Source organism: Camelus dromedarius, chromosome X (genome assembly GCF_036321535.1).
Source record: "Camelus dromedarius isolate mCamDro1 chromosome X, mCamDro1.pat, whole genome shotgun sequence".
In the NCBI taxonomy this organism is placed as follows: domain Eukaryota; kingdom Metazoa; phylum Chordata; class Mammalia; order Artiodactyla; family Camelidae; genus Camelus; species Camelus dromedarius.
The window spans coordinates 89,689,246-89,713,811 of NC_087472.1; the positions used below are offsets into that span (position 1 = coordinate 89,689,246).

The 24,566-nt window shown below is 35.4% G+C and overlaps 1 protein-coding gene and 1 long non-coding RNA gene across 10 annotated transcripts in view; one reads left to right on the forward strand and one right to left on the reverse strand.

The window, feature by feature from the left end:
* The window catches only part of LOC135320282 (uncharacterized), a 100,243-nt gene extending 90,839 nt beyond the window's left edge, over window positions 1-9,404 (reverse strand). Inside the window, exons 1-2 of the long non-coding RNA XR_010379534.1 lie at window positions 9,269-9,404; window positions 2,287-2,367 (exon numbers count right to left, since the gene is read on the reverse strand). This is a non-coding gene — a long non-coding RNA (uncharacterized LOC135320282). The remainder of the gene's footprint in view (window positions 1-2,286; window positions 2,368-9,268) is intronic.
* Window positions 1-24,566, forward strand: part of DMD (dystrophin) — a 1,947,932-nt gene that overhangs the window by 767,774 nt on the left and 1,155,592 nt on the right. For all 9 annotated transcript variants that reach the window (XM_064483309.1, XM_031445593.2, XM_064483311.1 and 6 more), the window contains 5 exons: window positions 280-393; window positions 1,237-1,392; window positions 12,644-12,814; window positions 16,253-16,435; window positions 23,594-23,728. In XM_064483309.1, the coding sequence (XP_064339379.1) occupies window positions 280-393; window positions 1,237-1,392; window positions 12,644-12,814; window positions 16,253-16,435; window positions 23,594-23,728 (759 nt within the window). The remainder of the gene's footprint in view (window positions 1-279; window positions 394-1,236; window positions 1,393-12,643; window positions 12,815-16,252; window positions 16,436-23,593; window positions 23,729-24,566) is intronic.

Consider the following 24,566-nt stretch of genomic DNA (forward strand, 5'->3'; position numbering starts at 1 on the left):
GGGGGATATGATTTAATGTTCTTGAGAGTAACATCATAAAACTACATTTGGCAGTAATTTTTTATTTTTAACAATATCAGACTTCATACACCAGTGCTCTTACAGTAGACCATAAAATGCAGTCTTAGTAAAAATATTCTTTTCCTGAAGAGCTACTCAGGGACATTCTTCAAACATGGGAATTGTTCCTGGGCTTGTGTTCAGACATATCGCCATGATGAATTGTGTTAGGAGAAATCAGCACCCCAATAATGCCTTAAAATGGGCCTCTGATTCCAGAATCACATAAAAACCCTGAAGAAATGGATGGCTGAAGTTGATGTTTTCCTGAAAGAGGAATGGCCTGCCCTTGGGGATTCAGAAATTCTTAAAAAACAGCTGAAACAGTGCAGGGTAAGATTTTTGTATGACACTTTTCGTATGAAGACTTCTATATGGAAAATATTATTTAGTTATATCAGTGGTTCTGAACCAGGGGCAGTTTTGCCCCACCCCCAACCCCTGCCGTAGCGGGTATTTATGTCCAGACAATGTCTGGAGACATTTTTGTCATAACTTGGGGTGGGGTAGATCTAGCAGGTAAAGACCAGGGATGCTTCTAAATATCCCACAATGCCTTTTGTTCAACCCTCACTATACAGTTATTTTGATAAAATGCAGTTTGAAGGTAAATAATCCTTTGAGCTATTTGTTATATCTTTTTACAGATTATCAGTCATACTAGGTTGCTTTCTTCATGTATGTCGCACCGTTGTATAACACAATATGTATTTTGAAATAATATTTATTATACCATTGTCAGGCAGTGGGAAGAAAATAATCTAGCTCTTTAAAGGACTTTTTTTTGTGAATAAAAGCTAAAAAAGCAAATCCATCTTAAAAATAGCTATAAACACCATCCTGCTATAAACAGTTGCTGTGGTATCCTGTGTTTGAAAACCCAAATCCCTCCCAAAATAGTAATGTCAAAAGCCTATCATTTTTGCACATTTTTCCAACATGAAATATTCAACTTATCTACTTTTGTATCTAATCTAAGTAGACTACAGATAGATAATTCCCTATTCATTCATGCCATAAAAACTACTGAACATTTTTTTGCAGCATAGATTTCAGATTTTAAAGGGTGAAATTCATGTGTAGTGTCATGACTCCTAATGATACATTTCCTATTGATGTTGCATTTCTAATACGTTGTAATATTTTCAGCTAGCTGAAATTGAATTATTTCCTTAGCTTTTAGTCAGTGATATTCAGACAATTCAGCCCAGTCTAAACAGTGTTAATGAAGGTGGACAGAAGATAAAGAATGAAGCAGAACCAGAGTTTGCTTCCCGATTGGAGACAGAACTCAGAGAACTTAACGCTCAATGGGATCACATGTGCCGACAGGTATGTCCAATCTCTTTAACTGTGGCTTGCTTCTATTTAATTAAGTAAGATTTCTTAATGTTTCCCTTCACAATTGCCCTTTTAAGAAGTTTAGTCTCTATGTTGATGGTTTAAAGCATAATTAAAACTAGCTTTTGCCTAGCATATAAGCCATTTTCATAGTAGACACTTTAAATAGTATATATTCATCTTATCAGGGTCCTGAAATGACCATACTGAATACAACTGTCTTTCTGAACAATAAAGTCCTTTTCTTAGGCTTTATATTTATGGAATCTTGTCTCCAATGCATAGCTTTATAAAAGTAGTTGGATCAACAAAGGTATTTTACTCTTCTATACTTGATAGAGAAATACAGTGAATGAGTAATATACGTGTATGTACAAACAGAAATGTTTTTCACTCTAGATTGTTAAGAATGACAAGTTTGACTTCTTCAATACATCTAGTTCAATAAATGGATTAAGAATAGGAAGCAGTTAAGAATAGCTCAATAGAAAAAAATATAAAATAACTGTATATTCACATCTGAGTTCCTCATTTTTTATATAGCAGAGAGTTTTATAGATATTTATTTCCAATTTCAAGATTAAACTTTGGAAAAATAAATATTATATACACAAGTGGTGTATATCAAATACTTCTTGTTCAAAAGCTGAAATTTTGACCTAAAGCAATGATTACTTTTCAATACACCAGTACCTTTTTTGAAGTTAATGAGAGGTTTCATTTTATGCATATTAGAGGCAGTCTTTCATTACTTCTAAGTACCCTTTCAAAGTTGAAAAGAAATCATGCCAAAAGGGAAAGACTAAATTTGAAAAAGCAAAGAATTTAGACAAGTAAAAGTCAAGGTAAGTCACCCAGCTAATACAGTCACTGACAAATGCTCACCAGTTCGATTAACTCGCAGATGAGATAGCCCTGGGTCAGCTAGCTCGCATTCTTCTCCTGGAGTACGCAGTTCTAGAAGGGCTGTTCAGGAAAAAAATGTGAGTTAGATAATAGATTATACCACTGGTGTTTTCCTGGAAGGCCAGTATGAAAGGTGTTTGTTTGTTGAATGTTTTTAATGGATGAATAGAAAGAACACCACCAATTTATTTATAGAAAGAGAGCATATTATGTGTGTGTGTGTGTGTGTGTGTGTGTATCAACAATATTACAGAAGTATCAAGGTTCTTATGTATTAGACCAGTGTAGTTTTTAAAGTGTCTCTATTTTTAAAATATCCTTGCTTAATACTTTATGTTTACTATAAAATTTGCCAAGAATTTGGTGTTGAAAAGAAGTTTGTAAACATACTAGCATGCTGCAGAGCAGAAATTCCATAGATCCCAGCTATGTTCTCATCCTGTCCTAAGAATATTTTATGTCTCTCTGGTTCTTAGAATATCACTCTGCCCAGTGCCTTGACTTTATGTTCAGGTGAACTAGGTTTTGAAATGAAGAAATCATGACTTCAAGAAGAGAGGGAAAACAATGTAGTAGAAGCAAGGAAGTCAAGCTTCAGTGTTGGGGCCAATTTGGGACTCCATAGAGAGAATGGAAATGAAATGTAAATCTTTGTACTACAGAAATGGCTGAATACAAAATCAGGGTGTGCTGTTCTGTCCTGGGTTAAAGTTAACTCCTTATTTGTTTTTAGATGCCAGAGTCTGAAAAACACAACTAATTAGGGACAGAATTGTCCATGTGCCTTAAAGATACTTTGAGATCTCATGATCTGATTTTGTAGGTGTAAAGTTGAGATAATTTAAATTTTATTATGTCTCTAAATAAAAAATATCAAGATCCTAGCTATTTATAAAATAAAGAATAATAATTACTAAAATAGTCTGCAAATTAATGAACTTTATTCAAAAGAAGGGAGGGAAGGACTTTTATAATTATGAATGTTTTTATATTATTATGTTATGTATTTATTAAAGAAATTATTCATATGCATGTAAATACTTTAGAGAAACATTTTTCTTCATTACTTACTAGAATATTTATTTAAACACATAATTATTACACATTTTGTATCATATACACATAAACTAGGGAATACAATAAAACATAGTATCTATCTTCATGGAGGGTACAGTTCAGTAAAGCAAATGAAAAATAAATGAGTTAACACAGTATCACACAGTGCTTAATTTTAATGTTGATAAAAGCTCTGAAGTAAGCAATCAGAGTTCTCTAAGAATAGTAGGAGTGGGGACCTACTTGTTACTGAGTTGTCACTGAAGTCTTTTCTCAAGAGGTGGCATTAAAGCTAGTGCCTGATTAGTGAGGAAAGCCTGACACTTTTATGCGTGGATTCAAGAAATTCTGGATATAGAATGAAGTGGGAGGAACTCCTGAGGCGAGGGAGGGGTGAGCATATTTGCAGCACTCAAAGAAGCCACTGTCAGTGAAGTAGCATAAGCCATGAGAAAACGGGTGGGAAATAAGAGTCATGAACTGTCTTAGCAGTCGCAGTGAGGATTTACTGTTCATGTCAAGAACAGTGGGAAGCTATCAGACTTATAGGTAAAAAAGTGGCATCATGTAAAGTGATTGTTTAAAAGTTTGCTGTAAACTCCTGTTATATGAAGAATGGGCTGAAGGGACACAAGTGGCAGCATGGAGGAATCACAGTTGTCCAAGTAGGAAGTAATACTGGCCAGGAAAAAGACCAGGGGGGACATTAGTGGAGATTGAGAGACATGAAGAAATTCGAAATGTGTAATCCTCTTGTGACATCACGTTTGATTCACTGTCAAAACCTCTCCCAATAATTTTCTAAGCTCTTCCATAGAGCTAGAGCTGGTTTTAACTCTTGTTGCTCCGTCTCATTACTGTTTATTCTGTTTTTATGGATATTTCCCATTACACAGTAATCAACATGAGGAAGGGCTATGTTTTGCTAGGCAAACTGGACTGGTGTACTTGTGTGAGTCAAACTTTGTTTATAGTCCATGGCCAGTCTCCAGCAAGCTTATCTCACTCAATGTAGTCACTTATTTTTCTTGTTTCTTCCAATCAATTAGGCAAGTTTTTCCTTGTTGTATTTTTGGTCAGGGCTTTCACACTCACATCCACCCAAAATCATTTTTTGTATCCCAGCAACACATTCCTTTCTTGATTTTATGTTTTATCAGAACCCGTTAGAAATGGCAGTACTTGCTAAAGGAGAATACTTGCAGAGAATCCAAAGGGAGGGAGAGGGAAGAATCAAAGCATATTCAGAGTTTTCTGTTTTGAGCAACAGTGCTGGATACTGAGTCTTTGACTAAAGAAGGAAAGACTGCGAGCTAAGGGAAGAACAAAATTGATGAGCCTCATAGAATGATCAGTACTTCTATTTTAGTCATGTTTATTTTGAAGTAGGCAGAATGCATCTGGAATTCAAGTAGGGTATTTGAACTTGGTGTATAAACTGTGTACACAATAATAAAGATGACATTTATATAACTCATATCTCACAATGGAAAGATTTCTCAGACCCACTTCCCCCAAATTCTTGGCCAAATTGGATACAATAAAAACTCTTATGGATGGAGAAGACTTTCTAGTGGCTAGAGAGGCAAACATAATGTATAAGACCAAGAGGTCTGGAACCCAGTTGCCTGAGTTTAGATCTTACCCCTACCATAAACTATCTGTGTGATCCTAGAAAAGTTGCTTAATCTCTCTGTGCTTCGGTTCCACAGTCTTTACAGTGTGATCATATTAATGCCTACTTGATAAGAATTTTAAAATAATTATTGAGTTAGTCTTTGTAAGGTGTATAGACCAGTATCTAACACAAAGTAGCCACTGTGTACATACTTAAATAAAGGGAGATGAAATGGGTATAAACTTATGTATATGAAATTATAAAACATGTATAATTTCTAAATAAATCATGCATGGTTATATATTTTAATTATTAGTGATTAATGTACAGTTATCAAGAAACCCTGAATCTAGAGGCCAGGTAGATGTCATTCTGGCAACTTGCAGATCATTGTCTTTCTCTAAGTCAGTACATCTTTTGAGTGCAGTCATCCACAGACCCCTGGGTCACTCTGCCCCATTCCTTGAATGTTTTAACAGCTGACTCACAGTTACTCCTGTCATAATTCTTCGTTATTTCAGTATCTTCTTAGATGGTTCTCCCAGTTCCTGAACCCTCAGTTCTTTGATACCTCCCCCCAGTGATATTCTCTCTGACCCTGCCTCTGCCCCTCATTGCCAGCCTCATAACCTAGACATTGTCATTACCAATAACTTCTTTATAATTTCAGCCTTTGACACTCCACTCTGCAGCCACCAGCACTCATACAGTACAGCCACTGTGGAGATTCCTGTACGGAGATTACTCTCAAAAAATTAAAAATAGAGCTGCCTTATGATCCAGCAATCCCACTTCTGGGTATATTTTCGAAGGAAATAAAGTCAGGATCTCAAAGAGATATCTGCGCTTCCAAATTCATTGCAGCATTATTCACAATAGCTAAGATATGGAAACAACCTAAGTGTCATTACAGATGAACAGATAAAGAAGATGTGATACACACACACACACACACACACACACACACACACACACACACGAGTATTACTCAGCCCTGAGAAAGAAGGAAAGCTTGCAATTTGCAATAACCTGGATGAAACTTGAGGGTGTTAAACTAGGTGAAACAAGTCAAACAGAGAAAAATTAATATTATATGATCTTACTTATATGTGGCTGAACTCACAGAGTAAAAGGGGGACTGCCAGGGCTTGGGGAGTTGGGGGAATGGAAATATGCTGGTCAAATGGTACAAGCTTCCAGTTTATGATGAAGTTCTTGGGATCTAATTTACAACGTGATTATTAAAGCTGACAATACCATACTATGTACTTGAAACTTGTTAAGAGAGTAGATCTTTAATGTTCTCACCATAAAAAAGAAAACTAATATGTGTGGTGATGATGGCATTAACTAATCCTGCTGTGGTAATCATTTCACAATGTATCGGTGTATTAGATTGTCACATTGTACACCTTAAACTTAATGTTATGTGTCAGTTGTATCTTAATAAAGCTGTGTGTGGCGGAGAAGAGGTGGATTGCGGAAGAGCAGTGCTGAATGTTAGATTTACAAATTCTGAAACAGGAAACATGAAGAATTTTCTTTTTTTTTTAACTTTTTTTATTGAGTAATAGTCATTTTACAATGTTGTGTCAAATTCCAGTGTAGAGCACAATTTTTCAGTTATATATGAACATACATATATTCATTGTCACATTTTTTTTTGCTGTGAGCTACCACAAGATCTTGTATATATTTACCTTGCTATACAGTATAATCTTGTTTATCTATTCTACATTTTAAAATCCCAGTGCATCCCTTCCCAACCCCCACCCCCCTGGCAACCACAAGTTTGCACTCCATGTCTATGAGTCTGCCTCTGCCCTGTATTTATGGTTTTTTGTTTTTTTTTTTTAGATTCCACATATGAGTGATCTCATATGGTATCTTTCTCTCTCTTTCTGGCCTACTTCACTTAGAACGACACTCTCCAGGAACATCCATGTTGCTGCTAATGGTGTTATGTTGTCAGTTTTTGTGGCTGAATAGTATTCCATTGTGTAAATATACCATCTCTTCTTTATTCAGCCATCTGTTGATGGACATTTAGGCTGTTTCCATGTCTTGACTGTTGTAAATAGTGCTGCTATGAACACTTGGGTGCAGGTGTCATTTTGAAGTAGGGTTCCTTCTGGATATATGCCCAGGAGCGGGATTCCTGGGTCCTATGGTAGGTCTATTCCTAGTCTTTTGAGGACTCTCCAGACTGTTTTCCACAGTGGCTTTCCTTGCTTCCCTCTCCCACTCTTAACGATTTAGATGTCTTTTTTTCACAATTTTGTGTTTATTCTATTTGGAATCCATGGTAGTTATCACCTTTACAGTTATAAGTTTCTCATTTTTGTAGCATCCTGCTTTTTTTCTATTTAGAGTAGACCTGTCAATATTTCTTTTAGCATGGGTTTAGTGTTGCTAAACTCTTTTAGTTTTTGCTTGTCTGTGAAGTTCTTTATCTCTCCTTCTATTCTAAAGGATAGCCTTGCTGGATAGAGTATCCTAGGCTGCATCTTTTTTTCATTCAGGACTTTAAATATATCTTGCCACTCCCTTCTGGCCTGTAGTGTTTGTGTAGAGAAATCCGTTGAGAGCCTTATGGGGGTTCCCTTGTAACTCACTCTTTGCCTTTCTCTTGCTGCCTTTATGATCATTTCTTTATCCTTGACTCTGGCCATCTTGATGATGATATGTGTTGGTGTGGGTCTGTTTGGGTTCTTCCTGTTTGGGACCCTCTGAGCCTCCTGTACTTGGATATCTGATTCCTTCTTTAGGTTTGGGAAGTTTTCAGTCATGATTTCTTCAAAGACCTTTTCAATCCCCTTTGTTCTTTCTTCCCCTTCTGGAACCCCTATTATGCGTAGATTGGCATGCTTTATATTATCCCATAGGTCCCTTATATTGTTTTCATTGTTATTTATTTGCTTTTCTCTCGGCTGTTCTGATTGGGTGCTCTCTGTTGTCCTGTCTTCTAGGTCACTTATTCGTTCCTCTGCATTATGTAGCCTGCTTTGTACAGCCTTTAGGTCAGCTCTCATCTCTGCAAATGAGTTTACTAATTCTACTTGGTTCTTCTTTATAGCTTGTATTTCATTTTTAACCTACTTTATATCTCTAAACACTATTTCTTTTAGTTCCTTCAGTACTTTCATCACTCCTTTTTTGAAATCTTGATCTAGTAGGCCATCAATGTCTATTTCCTTGATTGTGCTTTCAGTGGATTTCTCTTGCTCTTTTATTTGGGAGTGGTTCCTCTGCTTCTTCATATTGCTCATATCTTTCTGGCACTGTGGCTTAAGGAGTATCAGTTATCTATTGTGGTCCTTAAGGAGCTTATTTATCTATCTAAAGCCTATGCAGGAATAAAACTTAAAAAAAGAGAATTTTAAGAGAATAGAGAAAAAAAGGTGTGAAAACAGTGTATAATCAATAATAGAGGAGCAAGTTAAAGCAGAATAGCAATTGAGTTGAGACGTCTTTTAAAAACCTTAAAAAAGGAAAAAAATAGAAAATAATATTTTAAACCTGTGTATAATCAATAACAGGAGATCAAAACCAAGAGAAATAAAAATGAAATGAGGTGGATTTTTAAAATTAATAAAAATAAAAATATTTTAAAGAAAAAAATTTTAAAGGGATTAAAACTAGAGACATATACAATTGTTTAAAGAGTAAAATTTTAAAAGGTAATAGAAAATATAACAGATTTTTAAAAAAGATAAAATGAGAATTTTAAAAGGAGGGAAAAAAGGTTTGAAAACAGTGTATAATCAATAATAGGAGAGCAAGTTGAAGCAGAATAGCAATCGAGTTGAGACGTCTTTTAAAAACCTTAAAAAAAGAAAAAATCAAAAAACAATATTTGAAAACTGTGTATAGTCAATAACAGGAGATCAAAACCAAGAGAACTAAAAATGAAATGAGGTGGATTTTTAAAAATAATAATAATAAAAAGATTTTAAAAGAAAAATTTTAAAGGGATTAAAATTGTAGACATATACAATTGTTTAAACAGTAAAAATTAAAAAGATAATAGAAAGTGGAACAGATATAAAAAAGATTAAACAAACCAAAAAACCAACCAACCAACAAACAAAAAGGGTGTGTTCTCCTGGAGACTGTGTGCTCTTAATGATTTTATCGGGAGGTCTTTGTGTCTTTGCCCTGTTTAGCAAACTCAGCTTGCTGTTTCCAGAGGCCCTCTGCTGGCGCCCTAGTCTGTGCTGCTCCCAGTGGTTGTTGGCTAGCAGATCGCGCCCCCTCCCAGCACTGGGTCAAGTGCTGAGCTCTTACCTGGTGGGCAGGCGGGTCACTCCCCCTCCAGATGCACAGTGAGATTCTAAGCTCAGGTGAGGCAGGTGGGTGGATCGTGCCCCCTCCCAGCACCGTGGTCAGGTGCTGCGTTCCTGCCAGGAAGAGGGGTGGCCGCCTGCCCTCTCCTGGCACTTGTTGCTCTGCTGCTCTGTGCAGCTGCCCGCTCTGCCTCAGGTCAGCGCTCTATAGGTGGGCTCGGGGAAGACCGCAGAACCGCCCCGCCCCTGCTCTGTGCCAAATCTCAGTTCCTTGTTTGTCTTGGTGGCGCAAATTCTCTGAGGTGCCAGGGCAGAAAGATCCTATCTGCCTTGGGCTGTAAACAAGTCTCAGTCCTGCCTAGGACGTTAGGGAGCCTCCGGGTGGGGATTCAGGGCTCGGCCCCGCCCCCGCCTGGGCGCTGCGCACAGGAGGAGGTGGTGGCTGTGGCTGCGCCCCGCCTCTCTTCTCCAGAGAAGTGCCAGTAATGGCGCCGCGGGTCTGAGGAGAAAAAGGCTGCGGCGCCCATCCCCCCAGGGTGCACCAGCCATTTTGCTTTGCTTTTTTTTGTGATTTATGGGGGACTGAGGTTGTTCTGCTCCTTATTCCTTCTCAGCCACGGCCCGCAGCACCCTGCAGTCCCCAGGGCTGCAGGGCAGCTGCCCCAGTCCTCCACACGGCTCCGGCGGCCTGTCCCAGCCCCAGTTGCCAGCTCGTGTCTCTAGGACTGGGTGTCGCGGGGACCCTTTGTGCCCATTTAACTTAGTCCTGTTGGTCAAGGGGTGCTCAGGGCAGATCTGAGCCTCGGAGGCTCCCCTTCCGTCCCGCTGACCTCTCTGTTGGAGGGGGGAGACCCAGTGAACAAGCGCTAGTCCTTCTTGGCCGCTCCCTCCCCACGGGATCGGTCCCACGCTGTTTTGCTTTTTCTTCTTTCTTTTTTCCTTTTCTCCTACCAGATTTTTGGCGTCTTTGTCTTTCGAAGAGGGCGATGTTCTGTTGGAGTTTGGCAGGTGCTCTGGTTGGCTGAGTAGGTCCGTAGATGTGAGTTTTGGTGTATTTGTGGGAGAGGGTGAGCTATGAGCATCCTTCTACTCCACCAACTTCTCTCTCAAGAACTTTCTATTTTATCAAGCAGTTGAAGCAATATAATCTGATAAAACTGTTGGGGGTAGATTGGGCAATTTAAGGCTAGGATGTTGGCATTACTAACGTGATAAAGGTGAGGGAGAAATTGTGCTTTTTGCCCAGATCTTTTCACAGAAATCCTTCTAAAATACGAAGCCACAAAAAATCATCTCTTTCCCTGATCATTTTTAGAGCTGTGGAATATTAAATTTGGAAAAGACCTTGGAAATCATTTAGTCCAGCTGTTAGGTTAGTTAAGAAGCTGAGATAAAGAAAAAAGAAGTGATGTTTCCAGGTTCACTTAGCTTGGTTGAGTTCAGGTCCACAGCTGGTGTTCTTTCCCATGCGCTAATGCTGTCACAGAATGATTTCCTGCCTTTCTTTCCTTTTAAAATAATCACTACTGATGTCTTTTTTTTTTTTTCTGGTTTAGTTTTATAGCATGCAGTATTTTTTTTACTACAAGTCTTTGGCTAAGTTCTGTTAGTCACTCTAATATTATTGTCACTTTGCCAACAGCCACAAAAGATTATAGCAGAGCATCTAAGTAGAAATTTAACAGCTTGTTTACCTGGGCTTATTATAGGCTCATTGATTACACAAAATAATCTTTATACCTTAACTAGTGTAATTGTTAGGTATATGGTCCTATCTGTGTTGGAGTGAAACATCTACTCACATTTCAATAGATCAGGTACTATGTTCTCCTACGAGAGTAAAGAACTTATAGTTTTAATTTAACTATATTAGGCTTAAGTTGGCTGTACAATGTAAGGAAAATTAATATGATGGTGGTTCTGCACATATTTAGTATTTGGTAAAGTACCATGAAAACTTAATTATGCTAAACCTGTGCCTTATATATTAAGACTTTGTAATTACAGCTCAGTTATTTAAAAGATAGAACTCTATTTAATCCCAGAGAGAAGAATAACATCATTTGATTAAAGTTATTTTTTAAGGTAAAAGAGAAGTGCTATATATAATTATTCTAATACTAAATGGAGATTTTTCCTTAGCGTGGTACAATAGGGTACTTTGTAGCAAACCATTAGCATGCATGATTTTCTCTTAGGTATTTAAAGTATTGCCTTCTTCCTGGTTAAGAAGAAATAAATTCTGTTGTAAAAAGTTAGTACTTCAGAAATGTATGCCGCTTTACAAAGCACAAGTCTCCTATCACACCTGCTGTTTTGCAACTTGCTTTTTAAATTTAAAATTATAAACTCAACAACATTCACTTTATTCACTTCGTTCCAGATGAATTGGTGCTACAGGTATCCCATTCTGTGCATGTACATGTGTATCCTGCAGTATATTTAACTAACCCTCCATAAAAGCACGTTTGGGTTTGTTTCCAGTACATTGCTGTTTTCAAAGCTGAATTGAATAGTGCATATGCAGTTTTGTATACTTCATTTTATATGATTTATTCTTTAAAGTGGAAGAGTAGACTCAGATTTATGAACGTTAAAAAATGTAATACATTTTGCCAATTTACTGTCTGAAAGATTGTACTATGTTGGATATTTCCCTCAACAGGTTGGAGAACCTTTGTTTCCCCACATCTCTGCTCAAACTGGGCATTTCTGCTAACTAGTTTTGGCCAGTCTTACATTTGAAAATGCATTAACTTAATTTAATTTGCAATTATTTACCTATACGTGTGCAAATATTTAACTATACATGCGCAATTATTTAACCACATACGATACTGAGCATCTTTTTTCACATATATGACCTCATTTTAATTTTATTTCTGTGCATTATGTGACTGTGCCTTTTACCATTTTAAATTTTTTTCTTTCTATTTTATGAGAGTTTTCTGTAGGTATAAGATTATTATGTTCCTAGGATATTTGAAATTGTAAAACTGTATCAAAGAGCACAAGGAATTTCTACTTCTATGTGTGCCAATAAATTTTTCCAATAGAAACATACTGTGAAAAAAATGTTTTTCTTTATTCTCCATTTGCAGAAATGCATTACTCTACACAGGAACTAAATTATGGTCTTAGGGCAATTTGTTCATTATGCCAAGTAACTGGCTATATCTTATTTTAACACTTATGTGGAATTAAGTGTATTCAATTGCCATGAGTTACTTTCCTCATTCATGTAAGCTTTTTACTTCTTGTTTCATCTTTTGTATCTAAGCTTTATATTATTTACAGACCTTTCAATAATAATACAATGATAAAGTTTTGTGACTTTTAGTATTCATGCTTTGCTTGTTGGTTTGTTTTATGGAAGGTCTGTGCCAGAAAGGAGGCCTTAAAGGGAGGTTTGGATAAAACTGTAAGCCTTCAGAAAGATCTCTCAGAGATGCATGAATGGATGACACAAGCAGAAGAAGAATACCTAGAGAGAGATTTTGAATATAAAACCCCAGATGAATTACAGACAGCAGTTGAAGAGATGAAGGTAAAATAAACCAAATAAAACAAATTGTGATTCTATACAGTCTGCTCTTTTCTTGGTTTAATAGTAGAGGTTGATTTTTGATTAATTTAGATTCAAGTTTGATAGACAATTTGTGAAACTCTTACACGTTTTATTTATTAATTTTTATGCATTGTGGTCAAAACATAAATGTTGACAATCACTGTTTGGAACATTTTTTCCCTGAAATTATGTACTATTAGGAGACTGGAATCACCTACTGAATTAGACATCTCTAGCTGATGCAAATTAAAACTGGAAATCTGTCAAAGTGTTATTGAAATGACAGTTGGAAATCTAGGCAATAGGCTGTGTTAATTTGGTGGTATAAAGGGGTTTCTTAGAATTTTGAAGCACTAAATATGTTAGCTGATGGTCTCTAATATTGATGAAAGGACTGCATTTACATACACTATTCTTGAAACAATGGAATAAAAAAATAACATTGATTTAGGACCAAGGAAACTGGTGTATAGCAGGGACTTTGAGGTGAGGCCTGCTAATTGAATCTACACAGTGGCATTTCAAGTATGGCCCTGGGAAACCCAGTAGTCAGTGTCATCCTCTATTTTTTCATGTGTAAATCATATCATTTCATAACTTCAAAGTATGAAATGAGGATTGAAACTTACATATAACTAAATTGCCTAGCTCAGCGTGAGCACTCAATGATTTGCAGCTATAATGATAATTACCATCTTTGTGTATTAGCAATAACACATTATTGAACCACATTTGCCTCTGTGAACTTTTAGTAGATATTTATTTGGTTTGGGGCCACATAACAGAGCAAAATCATTTTGGAGCCAGAAACTTGGGTTTAAAACCCGCCTTGGTCCCTCGCCAACTATGTAACATTGAGCAAGTTACGTAAACCCAGTGAGCTTTCATTTTCTCATTTGGATCCAGGTATCAAAATACCTGCTTCTCAGAATTATTAGAAAGGTGAAACATGAAAGTCCCAGTGCAATGCCTGGCACAAATTAGATGCCCCAAACTAGTAATTATTATTATCATTATTATTATTATTATTGATGCTGCATGGTAAGAAATTAATTACATGTCCTTTATATATGTTATATGATCATTCAGTGAATATTTATTATAATTAAGAGCAGAATGTACTCATGTGAAAATCATGTTTAAATAACAAATGTAATGTGGCTTTAGTCACATGTGGAAAGTAAAATTAAAATATATAAGGAAGCCTCTTTGGACAGGCAGTAATAGTTTCTGAAGTAATAAAAGCTATGAAAGCATTCTACTGTAGCAATACCATATATCATTCATTGATTTATCAACAAATATTTATTGCATACTTATTTTGTGCCAGATACCCTTCTAGACATTGAATACAGTGGTGAGCAGTACATAAAAGCCACCTGACTTCTTGGAATTTACATTCTACCTGTTGGGGGGGGGAAGCAATGAATGAAGAAATATGCAAATAAACTCATTTGAGATCATGACAATTTGCCTTAAAATAAACCAGGATTATAAAATAAAGAATAATTAAGAGTTCCGGTGGGAGTTGGGGGTGATGAGACACTGTTTTAGACAGGGTTGACTTGTAGAGCATTTGTGGGGAATTATATTTAAAATGAGATAGATGACCTGAGATGATTTGGAGGTAGTGAGTAGGTATTTGCTGACACAGGCACTTTGTAGGGTGTCAGAGGATTTTCATTCTAAGTGAAATGGAAAAGTCATTGGAGGATTTTTAACAAGGGACTATAATGATTTTAAATTTGATGGTGGGGAGGTCACCATTGGGCAAATTGTATCATTACAGAATGTGAGACTTAGAGGGTACTTTGGAAGCAAAATAGTACACACTTCTCTCTGCTAATCAAAAAATGGAAATTTACAGAAAAGTCAAATAATTTACTCATAGTCACAGGCTCTATCTTTGGTAGAACCAAAAGGATTGAATATATTCTCTTCCATCCCTCTCCTGTGCCATTTCATTCCATACAGTTCTATTCTATTAAGCATGTGCCACCTCTGTTGCCTTTCTCTTCACATCTCAATCCCCTAATGGCTGTTTTCACCGTCTCTTCTATTACTATACAGCCACTGCTTCAGATCCCTAACTAGATAATCAGCAGTCAGCTTGTGTTCAGCCGCTCCATTTTTCCTGGTTCCTTTGTTTGGCTCTGGCTGTCTTCCCTCATTCTTTGAACAGTTTGCTTTTATGGGTAACCGCTCATTCAGATCTCTTTTTCTTTCTAGTGCTGGAGAGTAAACTGTCTCAAATTAATTAAAAAATATATGAAGAGTCCCTGAAATGAGTGGCCCATCCAATTAGTACACATTGATTTGCATGTTTAAATGACTGATGTAGCTACAAAATTGGTGCATATGGGGGTAATATTGAAAAGAGGAAAAGCCCAGATAGCCTGTGGCAACAGCAGCAGAGGGAGTTGGCAAGAAAATTCCATTTCTTGTATTGTCTGCATGCCAGTCAGGATTATCTCTTTAGGTCTGTTTCACCACCCAGAGGCTAGAGATGGTACCTTGTCCAGGCTTCCAGCTGTGCTCATATTGAGAGCAAATTTATCTTTATTTTCAAAAGAGACTTACAGACCTACTTTGACATCTCTCCCTTATTTACTCAGATAATAACCAGAGACCTTCTTCTATTTATTTTTCTTTCCTGTGTTATACTTGAAAATGATAATGTTCCTTTCTTTCCCCTGTAAGCAAAACTTTTGTCTTAAAATAAAAGAGCCAAGGGGAATGTTTGATTAGCAACATCTGACTTCAACATTCTTTTTGGAAGTCTACGATGACTATACCCCCAAACTTTATATTAAACCTTTTCATTAAAAAAAAAAAAAAAAACAACTCTAGGATACCAAGACATAGCTATACCAGGCCAGCACCCTCATGTCAGGAGCTTCTGTTGTGTTTCTTTCACTTACGTGTTTTCAGTTACTGAACACAACTTTCTTTTATCAAAATATATTCCCAAAAAGAGCATTAAAAAGACTTTTCTATGTTAATTATCCTTTGATTTAAATGATATTTGTATTGATTTCAGTATTATTCATCTATCTGAGTAATTCATAAGTGATTTAAATTCTAGACTAAGATATTTTTGAGCCTAGTTAGCATTGAAATATTTGTTTCTTGGTTATTATATATATGTATATATATTCTCCACAAATACATACCCACATACTACTTTTCAAACTATTCTGAATAAAGATTGCAGTCTGATTATAATTTTTTTTCTTCAAGTTTCCAATTTTAACTAAACTCAAATTTATGGAAGTGATTGGAGTCAGCATTGGATTTATTTTTATTAATCTCATTCTAACAGAGGTGTTGCAAGGAAGAAAGAACATGATATATAGGAATGCATCTTGGGAGTGAAGTCATTGCCTTGCTATTAAGAGAGGATTCTTTCTTTTTCAGAGAGCTAAAGAAGAGGCCCAGCAAAAAGAGGCAAAAGTGAAACTCCTCACCGAGTCCGTGAACGGTGTCATAGCTCAAGCACCACCTGCAGCACAAGAGGCCTTAAAAAAGGAACTTGACACACTAACCACCAACTACCAGTGGCTCTGCACCAGGCTGAACGGGAAATGCAAGACTCTGGAAGTCAGTTTGCCTTTGTTGATCTTTATCAGTTACTGTATGTCAATTTATGATTATATGTGAAGTGTACTGATGAAGAACGTGAACTTTACCGGCTACCAAGTGCTGATGCTGCCAAATACTGCACACTAGCTGGGCTTTAAATTAAGCCACCTCCCCCCATGTAAACTGAGTCATCATTGTGATTAGAGTTGACAGGGAATTTAGGTGCCCCATCATTGTTGAAAATCATGATGGTTTAGGGAACTTTTTTATACTGAGTGATGTTTCAAGGCAGGCACAACTCAGACCAGTAGAGTAGACCTTTGAATATATTTAGACTGGATCTTTTACCTGTACCCAAGATATTTCCAATATTATAACTTTGTAATTATAAAATTGAATCTCCAAGTTTCTCCAGTATCAATTCCAATTCCTTCTTTATCAGTCCCTGTTCTTTTTTGTATCTAATTCACTCCTGATACACTTGGCTAGTGTCTTCTATATCCCACAAGCTATTATAGTTGCTGAGGATATAAAGTGAAATCTGTTCTGTTAGTGCTGCGTGAGTGCAGAGTATCAAACAGACAATGGGAAGGGAAGGGAAGGGATGGCACTAAATCTCAAGGAAGTCACAACTAATTTACTATCATGTTATGTGAGGGAAGGACTTCTTATATCTAGGAAATTGCTTTCTGATAATCAAATAAAACACAAATATTATGTTCTTAATTTCTTTACATCATCATTATTCTTGGCTTTCTCTTATTTATTTTGTTCATTGAAAACTATGCTAATCCATCAGAAATCCATTTTGGGGTACATTTCCCAAAGGGATCTTTTATTTTCATGTTAAGAACAAAATTTTCAAGACCATTTATGAATGATTCTTCTATTTCTCATCTGTAATGACACTTCTAGACTCTTCTATTTGTATTACAGTTATCAAGTTATTTAGCCTCTTTTTATTTCCTCTCCAGTGGTTTGGAATATATATGCTATTTACTTTATCTTAATGGGACCCTTAATTATTATCTTGTGTACCTTAATCAACAAAGCCTGCAATAATAAGTATTTCTTTCCACTATATGCATCTAACAATGGTATAACAGAACCACTGGCATGGTTTAACTCTGAATTTACTTCCCATCTTCCATATTATTGTTGAACATTATTTCTTACTCCTCTAAGTTAGTCAGTGCCATTGCCACCACTGTTGTTGTAATTATTATTTTTAATAATATTTACTTAGATTTGCCAATACTATTTTACATATTTCTGTAATGGTTTCTGCTTTTCATATCTTTCCTTTACTTCTACTGTTTCACTGAGTGTGAATAGCAAATGCTCTGAGATATTGCATGACTGAAAATGCCTTTGATTTTTGCCCTCAGTAGTGATAGCCTACCTGAGCATAATTATGTGGGAAGAGTTATTTTTTTACAACACTGAAAAACAGTATTCTATTGTCTTCTGAAATGCTTTGCTATTATGAAGTCTGCTGTCAAAATTATTGTTTCTTTATACTTTTCTCCGGTACCTTTTCATTTTCTCTTTGTCTTTGGTGCTTTGCAGTTTCAGTCTATTTATGTGTAATTTGTTTTCATTTATACTTTATACTTTGTTATGTGGTATGTTAATAAGAACAGAATGATCATTTCTCTCTTTGGTGGTCTCCATTATCTTTTTGAAGATTTTCTTTTTTTCAATCTCTCCATTCCTTCCTAGAGGAACCTTTATTAGATCTATGAAGAATCTCCCCCATATTCTGATTGTTGGCTTCCCTTTAATATTTTTCATCTTTCTTTCTTTGTCTTCTGAATTCTGGTTAATTTTCTAAAATCTGTCTTCCAATTCTCAAATTCTATCTTCACCTGCTGGAAGCATAGTTTATAACTTTCTTATATAAATATATTCACCTCTGCCTATATATACATCTATCTATATATGTGTGTTTGTATTTTTTTTCAAAGACTGTGTTTTCCATTTCTCTTGGTTTTACTTAGCTGTTCTTTTTTCAAATCTGTCTCTTATCTAATCCTCTGCTTTTGTGTAATTAATTCTATTTCTTCCTTTACTTAAATGGTTTAAACTTAAGTAATCTATTTGGTTGAGAAATCTCAACTTAATGAGTAAGAAGTATTAAACAGTTTTAGTTTTCCAAAAACTAAAACCAATGATATTAAACTCTGTTTTCTGCCTATAGTTGGCTTTTTAATGAGTATTTCAGTCTGATCTCATAACTTTTCATTAACTTTTAGTTAGTAAAATTTACTCTCACTTAAATTTTGATCTCATATTTTATTAAAAGTTTTCCACCAATTCAGATTAATCTTGTGTCTTCAGTAATTTATACAGAGGTGGGAGTGAGAAAAAGTGATCTTATAGTTCCCTCCTCTCAGTTTCTGGATAGTGAGCTTCTAATATTGTTATATAGGAGGGTAAGGAATGAAAAGTACACTCCTAATCTGATGTTCGTCTCTTGGCTGGCTGTAATTGCTATTAACTTTTTAATTAACACCCACACACATCTGTGATGATGAGTCTGTAATCAGTAGACTCTATAGGTTATCACTACTGATCTGGCTTATTCTCTGTAGACTTGTTGTGGTCTGATGGAGATAACAATTGGTCTTATTCATAGGGATGTTAAACTCTAAAAAAGAGATTTCCTGAGCATATATGATACCTTGGTATATTGAACAAGAATTTCAGGCTGACTCTTACCAATAGCCTTGCATTATATTCCCTTTAAAATTAAACCTTTATGACTCATGCTTTTGTGATCCCTTGGAGTCTTACTTACCCACTACATCTCAACTCAGCCTGTGGGCACTGGCAGATCCCATCTTCCATAATTCTCAGGAATGAGAAATTTGAAGGAATTGTCCTTGATTCATTTTTTGCCATGCCAGCAACTCAATAGGGAAGGCATGACAACCATCCCTTTCTGAATGTACCCACCCAGTTGATGAACAGTATTCTTTCAGATCTTGTAGAGAAAAGGTACCTGATAAGTTTCCCCTAAGCACCTTCATAAAAGGTGAGAAAAAAGACTTTCTTAACTTACCAAATTCTCTTCTCTTCATATTCCTCCATGCCTTCCCCATCTGCTCCCTCTTTTTAGATGAGGGCTTGTAGAAACATCCAGCAGAAGTTTTCCCAACATAGAATATAGGGAACTTAGCCTTTTTACTTCTTAAGTATGAACTCTAGTTGTCACCCTCAAGAAAAGTAGATCCTACTGGCAACTTTGACTTACTTATTATTAAATTACTTGTTATTGAATTCCTTAAAACTGTTCTCTTACCTCTGTTCACAATGTATAGATTCTACCATTTCTTAGAACTACTGGTTCCCTCTAATTGTAGTGAATTTCCTCACATGGCTTGTAAATTTTTCTTTGTGAGCTCATCTATAGTAGGAATTGTATCTTACAGGCAATCCCTTCTGTGCTAGGCTACTGGAGGGTCCTTATGAGTATTTTTTATTTGTGTCTACCAGAGTCTGAGAGATGTTATGTTCTATCCTCAAGTGTGATATAAATTTAGGTTTTAGTTTCTTTTGGGTGGATCCTTATTTTCCAACCAAATCGAAAGGGTTCTCAGCTTTCTTGGCAGTTCCTTATACTCCAGTGGATGGGGATTTTGTAGTTCTTGTTTTCAGGATAAGTGACACTCATCTTTATGCTTTTCCATCTCCCTGAAATGTATGAGACCAATGCCTCTTTTTCACATCCCAAATTTTAAATACCCCAGCTTTTATGTCATATACCCTGTTCTGATATGCCAGTGTTTTATTAAGCTTGGTTACCTAATACCTAGTGTACTTAACGTCCCTCTTTGTTTCTGCCACCTGAGGATTTTTCATACTTGTTTCATAAATCCTCTATGAATTTGAATTTTTTCCTTTACATTTTATCTAGTATTCCATTATGACTGAATCACCGGTGGAGGGACTACCACATCAGCTCCATTTACCATTTTGACCAGAAGTTTCCTTTTTTGTTTTACTCTCTTCAAAGCCACTTTGAATTTGGTGATTTCAAAGTAATTTTAAGTTCCAAACTGTTAAGCTTAACAATTATTCTAAGTGGCTTTTAGCTCCAATTCAGGCTGCAAGACCATATTTTATTTTGCAAAGGTGACCTGTAAAGCTGGTACATTCAAGCTCTCCAGCTGTGTCCTTCAGATGCATTGAGGACACAAGAGGCCATCCATCCTGATGGTTAAATCAGCAAGGTAGTTCATTACCTCAATCTGTACCAAAGTTAATAAGACATATTACCAATCACATTTCCTTATCTTCAGATCGCTAAAGTACCCTCGGGTATTTGAGGGGATATTTATATTTTCCCACTGGGATCTTTGCCCAGAAGGAAGACAGCCTGTAGTCCAGCAGGAGCTGGAAATGACCCAGATTTAAAATTTCTGTCACTTTTTAAAGCAAAATACTTAATTTTACTTTCTGTGATAAACTGTACATAAAATACTGGGCAAGAATTGGTAGGCCAGCAAGGCAGGTTAGACTGATACTTTTCATCAGTTAGAGAGAGAATGTCCTCCATCATTTGCAAGGGCTCTGAGCAAAGGTGAAAATAGGGGAAATCTGATAGAATTGTTGATTTCTCCTAAAGTAAAAAACATCATTCCTTTTCTTCATTTATGGTGGTGGTGGCTAGGTGGGAAGGGGCAGCTAGCAGAGGGTGGTGATTGTACTAATACAGTTATAAGTTTGCCCAATATTTACAATCTCACAGCTAATGGAAAATGACTATTTTAATATTCTTATCCTCTAGTGCATCTTCCTACTTTTTCCCAACAGACAGAACCCTGATCCAGAAATTTACCAATATTGTTTCTCTGCTTCAAAAATATTTTATCACATACATGTCAATACCTAAACAATATACTGCTCAACTTTGTGTGTTCTGAGGGTATAAAAAGGGTAACCTATACTATATAGTTTCTTTAGGGCTTGCTCTTCTTGCTCAACATTTTTATGTCTCAGACTCATCCACGTGGTTCTGTTTGATAAAGTTGTATTTTTGCTTCTGTATTTTTTGTATAAATAGGATACAGTTTTATACATTCTCCTGCCAGTGGACATTAAGGTCATTTTCCTTTTTTTTTTAACTTCTTTCTTTTTTTTAAACATTTTTTATTGAGTTATAGTCATTTTACAGTGTTGTGTCAATTTCCAGTGTAGAGCACAATTTTTCAGTTATACATGAACGTACATATAGTCATTGTTACATTTTTTTTGCTGTGAGCTACCACAAGATCTTGTATATATTTCCCTGTGCTATACAGTATAATCTTGTTTATCTATTCTACATATGCCTGTCAGTATCTACAAAGTTTGAAATTCCAGTCTATCCCTTCCCACCCCCCTACTTGGCAACCACAAGTTTGTATTCTATGTCTGTGAGTCTGTTTCTGTTTTGTATTTATGTTCTTCTTCTTCTTTTTTTTTTTTTTAGGTTTCACATATGAGCAATCTCATATGGTATTTTTCTTTCTCTTTCTGGCTTACTTCACTTAGAATGACATTCTCCAGGAACATCTATGTTGCTGCAAATGGCGTTAATGGTGTCGGTTTTTATGGCTGAAGAGTATTCCATTGTATAAATATACCACATCTTCTTTATCCAGTCATCTGTTGATGGACATTTAGGCTGTTTCCATGTCTTGATTATTGTAAATACTGCTGCTTATTTTCTTTCTTTTTAAATTTTTTTCGTTATTACAGAGAGTGCTGAGACAAACATTCTTGGAATTGCCTTTATTGTTCATACAAACCAGTTTCTCTGAGGATTTACATCAAAAAGTGGAATTTCTAGATTGCCAGATACATGAATATTTATCTTAGTGAGAATGACAAATTGTTTTTCACAATGGTCATTGTAGTATATACACTCACAAGCAATAAATACAAATTTGTGTTAATGCTTCTCTTCTCTCACACTTGGAATTACCAAACTTCTTATTTGTGTCAGTTAACGTTATCACTATGTCATTGTAATCCTGACATATATTCCTCTGATCACTAATGAGTCTGATCAGATTTGTATATCTTTATTGGGTTTACATATATCTTTTTCTTTCAAATACTGGTTGAGGATTTCATTTCATTTTTTGTTGGGTTATTTGTTCATCTTTTAACTGACTTGGTGTTCCTTTCAGTCTTATTCATCTCTTACAAACTTTGCAGTTGTTTTCTTCAAGTTTGAATCTTTCAGTTTTTTCATGGTGTCTTTTGATGACTGGAAGGTTTTAATTCTAATATAATTAAAATTATTTGTCTCTAATGGTCAGTTTTGTTTGTTTTTTACCAAATGCCTTATTTGAGATACTCTTCTATATCCCAAGGTCAGAAAAATGATCTTCTGTATTTACTGGTAGCAATCTTAAAATTTCACTATTTCATGTATGAGTACTTCTGAATATTAATCAGTTTCTTTCAGTGTATATCAAAGGCCATTTGAAATAATCATGTCCTTGAAGTAGTTAGAAGTCATATTTCTGATAATACATCTCAAGGAAATAATCTGAGATATGGAAAAATCCATATTCATGATGATGATAATCACAAATTTATAATAGCAAACAAAACTAAAAATAGTCTAACTAGTCAATCATTGTTGATTATTAAGGAAACAAAACTATAGTCACTTAAATGAAACATTAGATTTTTATTAAAATATACCTTCTTAGTAATATGGAAAAATTACAAGATGTTATGTTTAGTGAAAAGAGAACTATAATTAAATATATACTTTAACTATCAAGTTATTTACATATGATAAAGGTTAGAGGAGGTCACAGAAAAGTGATACTAGTTGTTGTGTTCGGATGTTAGGTTTATCTGTGCAGTTTTATATATGCTTTTATTTTTCTATTTTCCAGACTGTAATGTTGATTAATTATTTTTTATTTCAAAAAGTAAATCACTGAATCTTGAATTTATTCATGTAATAAAATATTTCCTTAATGATTTGTAATTATAGGCATATTAGGTGCTCAAAATGACTAGTTGCATTTTCAGTGATTCATTGCAAAGGAAAGGTGAAAGATGTAAAATAAACGTTTTATTTTCAAGAATTTTAAAAATGGAGGTACCCAAATTACACGTTTACTTTCTATCAAAATATTTCATCTGTGATATATATTTCTTTCATAGGAAGTTTGGGCATGTTGGCATGAGTTATTGTCATACTTGGAGAAGGCAAACAAGTGGTTAAATGAAGTAGAATTTAAACTTAAGACCACTGAAAATATTCCTGGTGGAGCTGAGGAAATCTCCGAGGTGCTGGATGTAAGTTTTGAATTAATATAATTATGATAAATTACGTATTGAAAGATGTTAAGAATCAAATAGAAGACAAATTAAAAGGAAACCACACTGGCACTTGGGATGAAGCCCTTTGTTTCCTCTAAGAACCTTCCAGTCTTAAGGTTTCAAAGAGGATTTAAATAACCTCTTACAAGGGACATTTGCCTTTTGCTGTATCACTCAGTTCTATGTTGACACATTTCTTTACCTACTTAAGCGTACTACAGACCTACAAAGACAGTATGAATGCACAATTTTGCTCCGTTGGAGTAGAGTTAAACGGGATGATAGTGTAAAACATCATTTCCAGTTTAAAAGCTATGTTCATTGAATTGGAACATATTTTTAAATGACTTAGGATCATAAATTTATATCTTACAGAATGTTTCAAAGTATTAAATGAGCATGCTTTGATATTGGAAATGTATCTTTAAAATGTTAATTCATTTTAGTATATGCAAAATTTTAATACATTTTCTAGTTTTCTTTTGGAGATCTACAAACAGTAAAATTGAAAGGAGTTTTTGCACATAAAGCTTTGATTTATGTGAACTTCTGACATTTTATTAATCATTAATGTCCTATGCATTTTATTGTACTTCTGGCTAATCTTTTATGTATGATGAATATGTAGTTTTAGCCTATTTATTTTGTGTAGAGCTATTTGTCGTGCAACCCCTTTGTAAATCTGCTAAAATGAGGTGTATAAATTAACAAGATGTGAAGAAAATGTAAAATGTTTTATACTGAGTAGAATTAGAATCCTAGAACGTTGCAGTAGAAACCTAGACATCATTATATCCAACCTCCTTATTTTTGC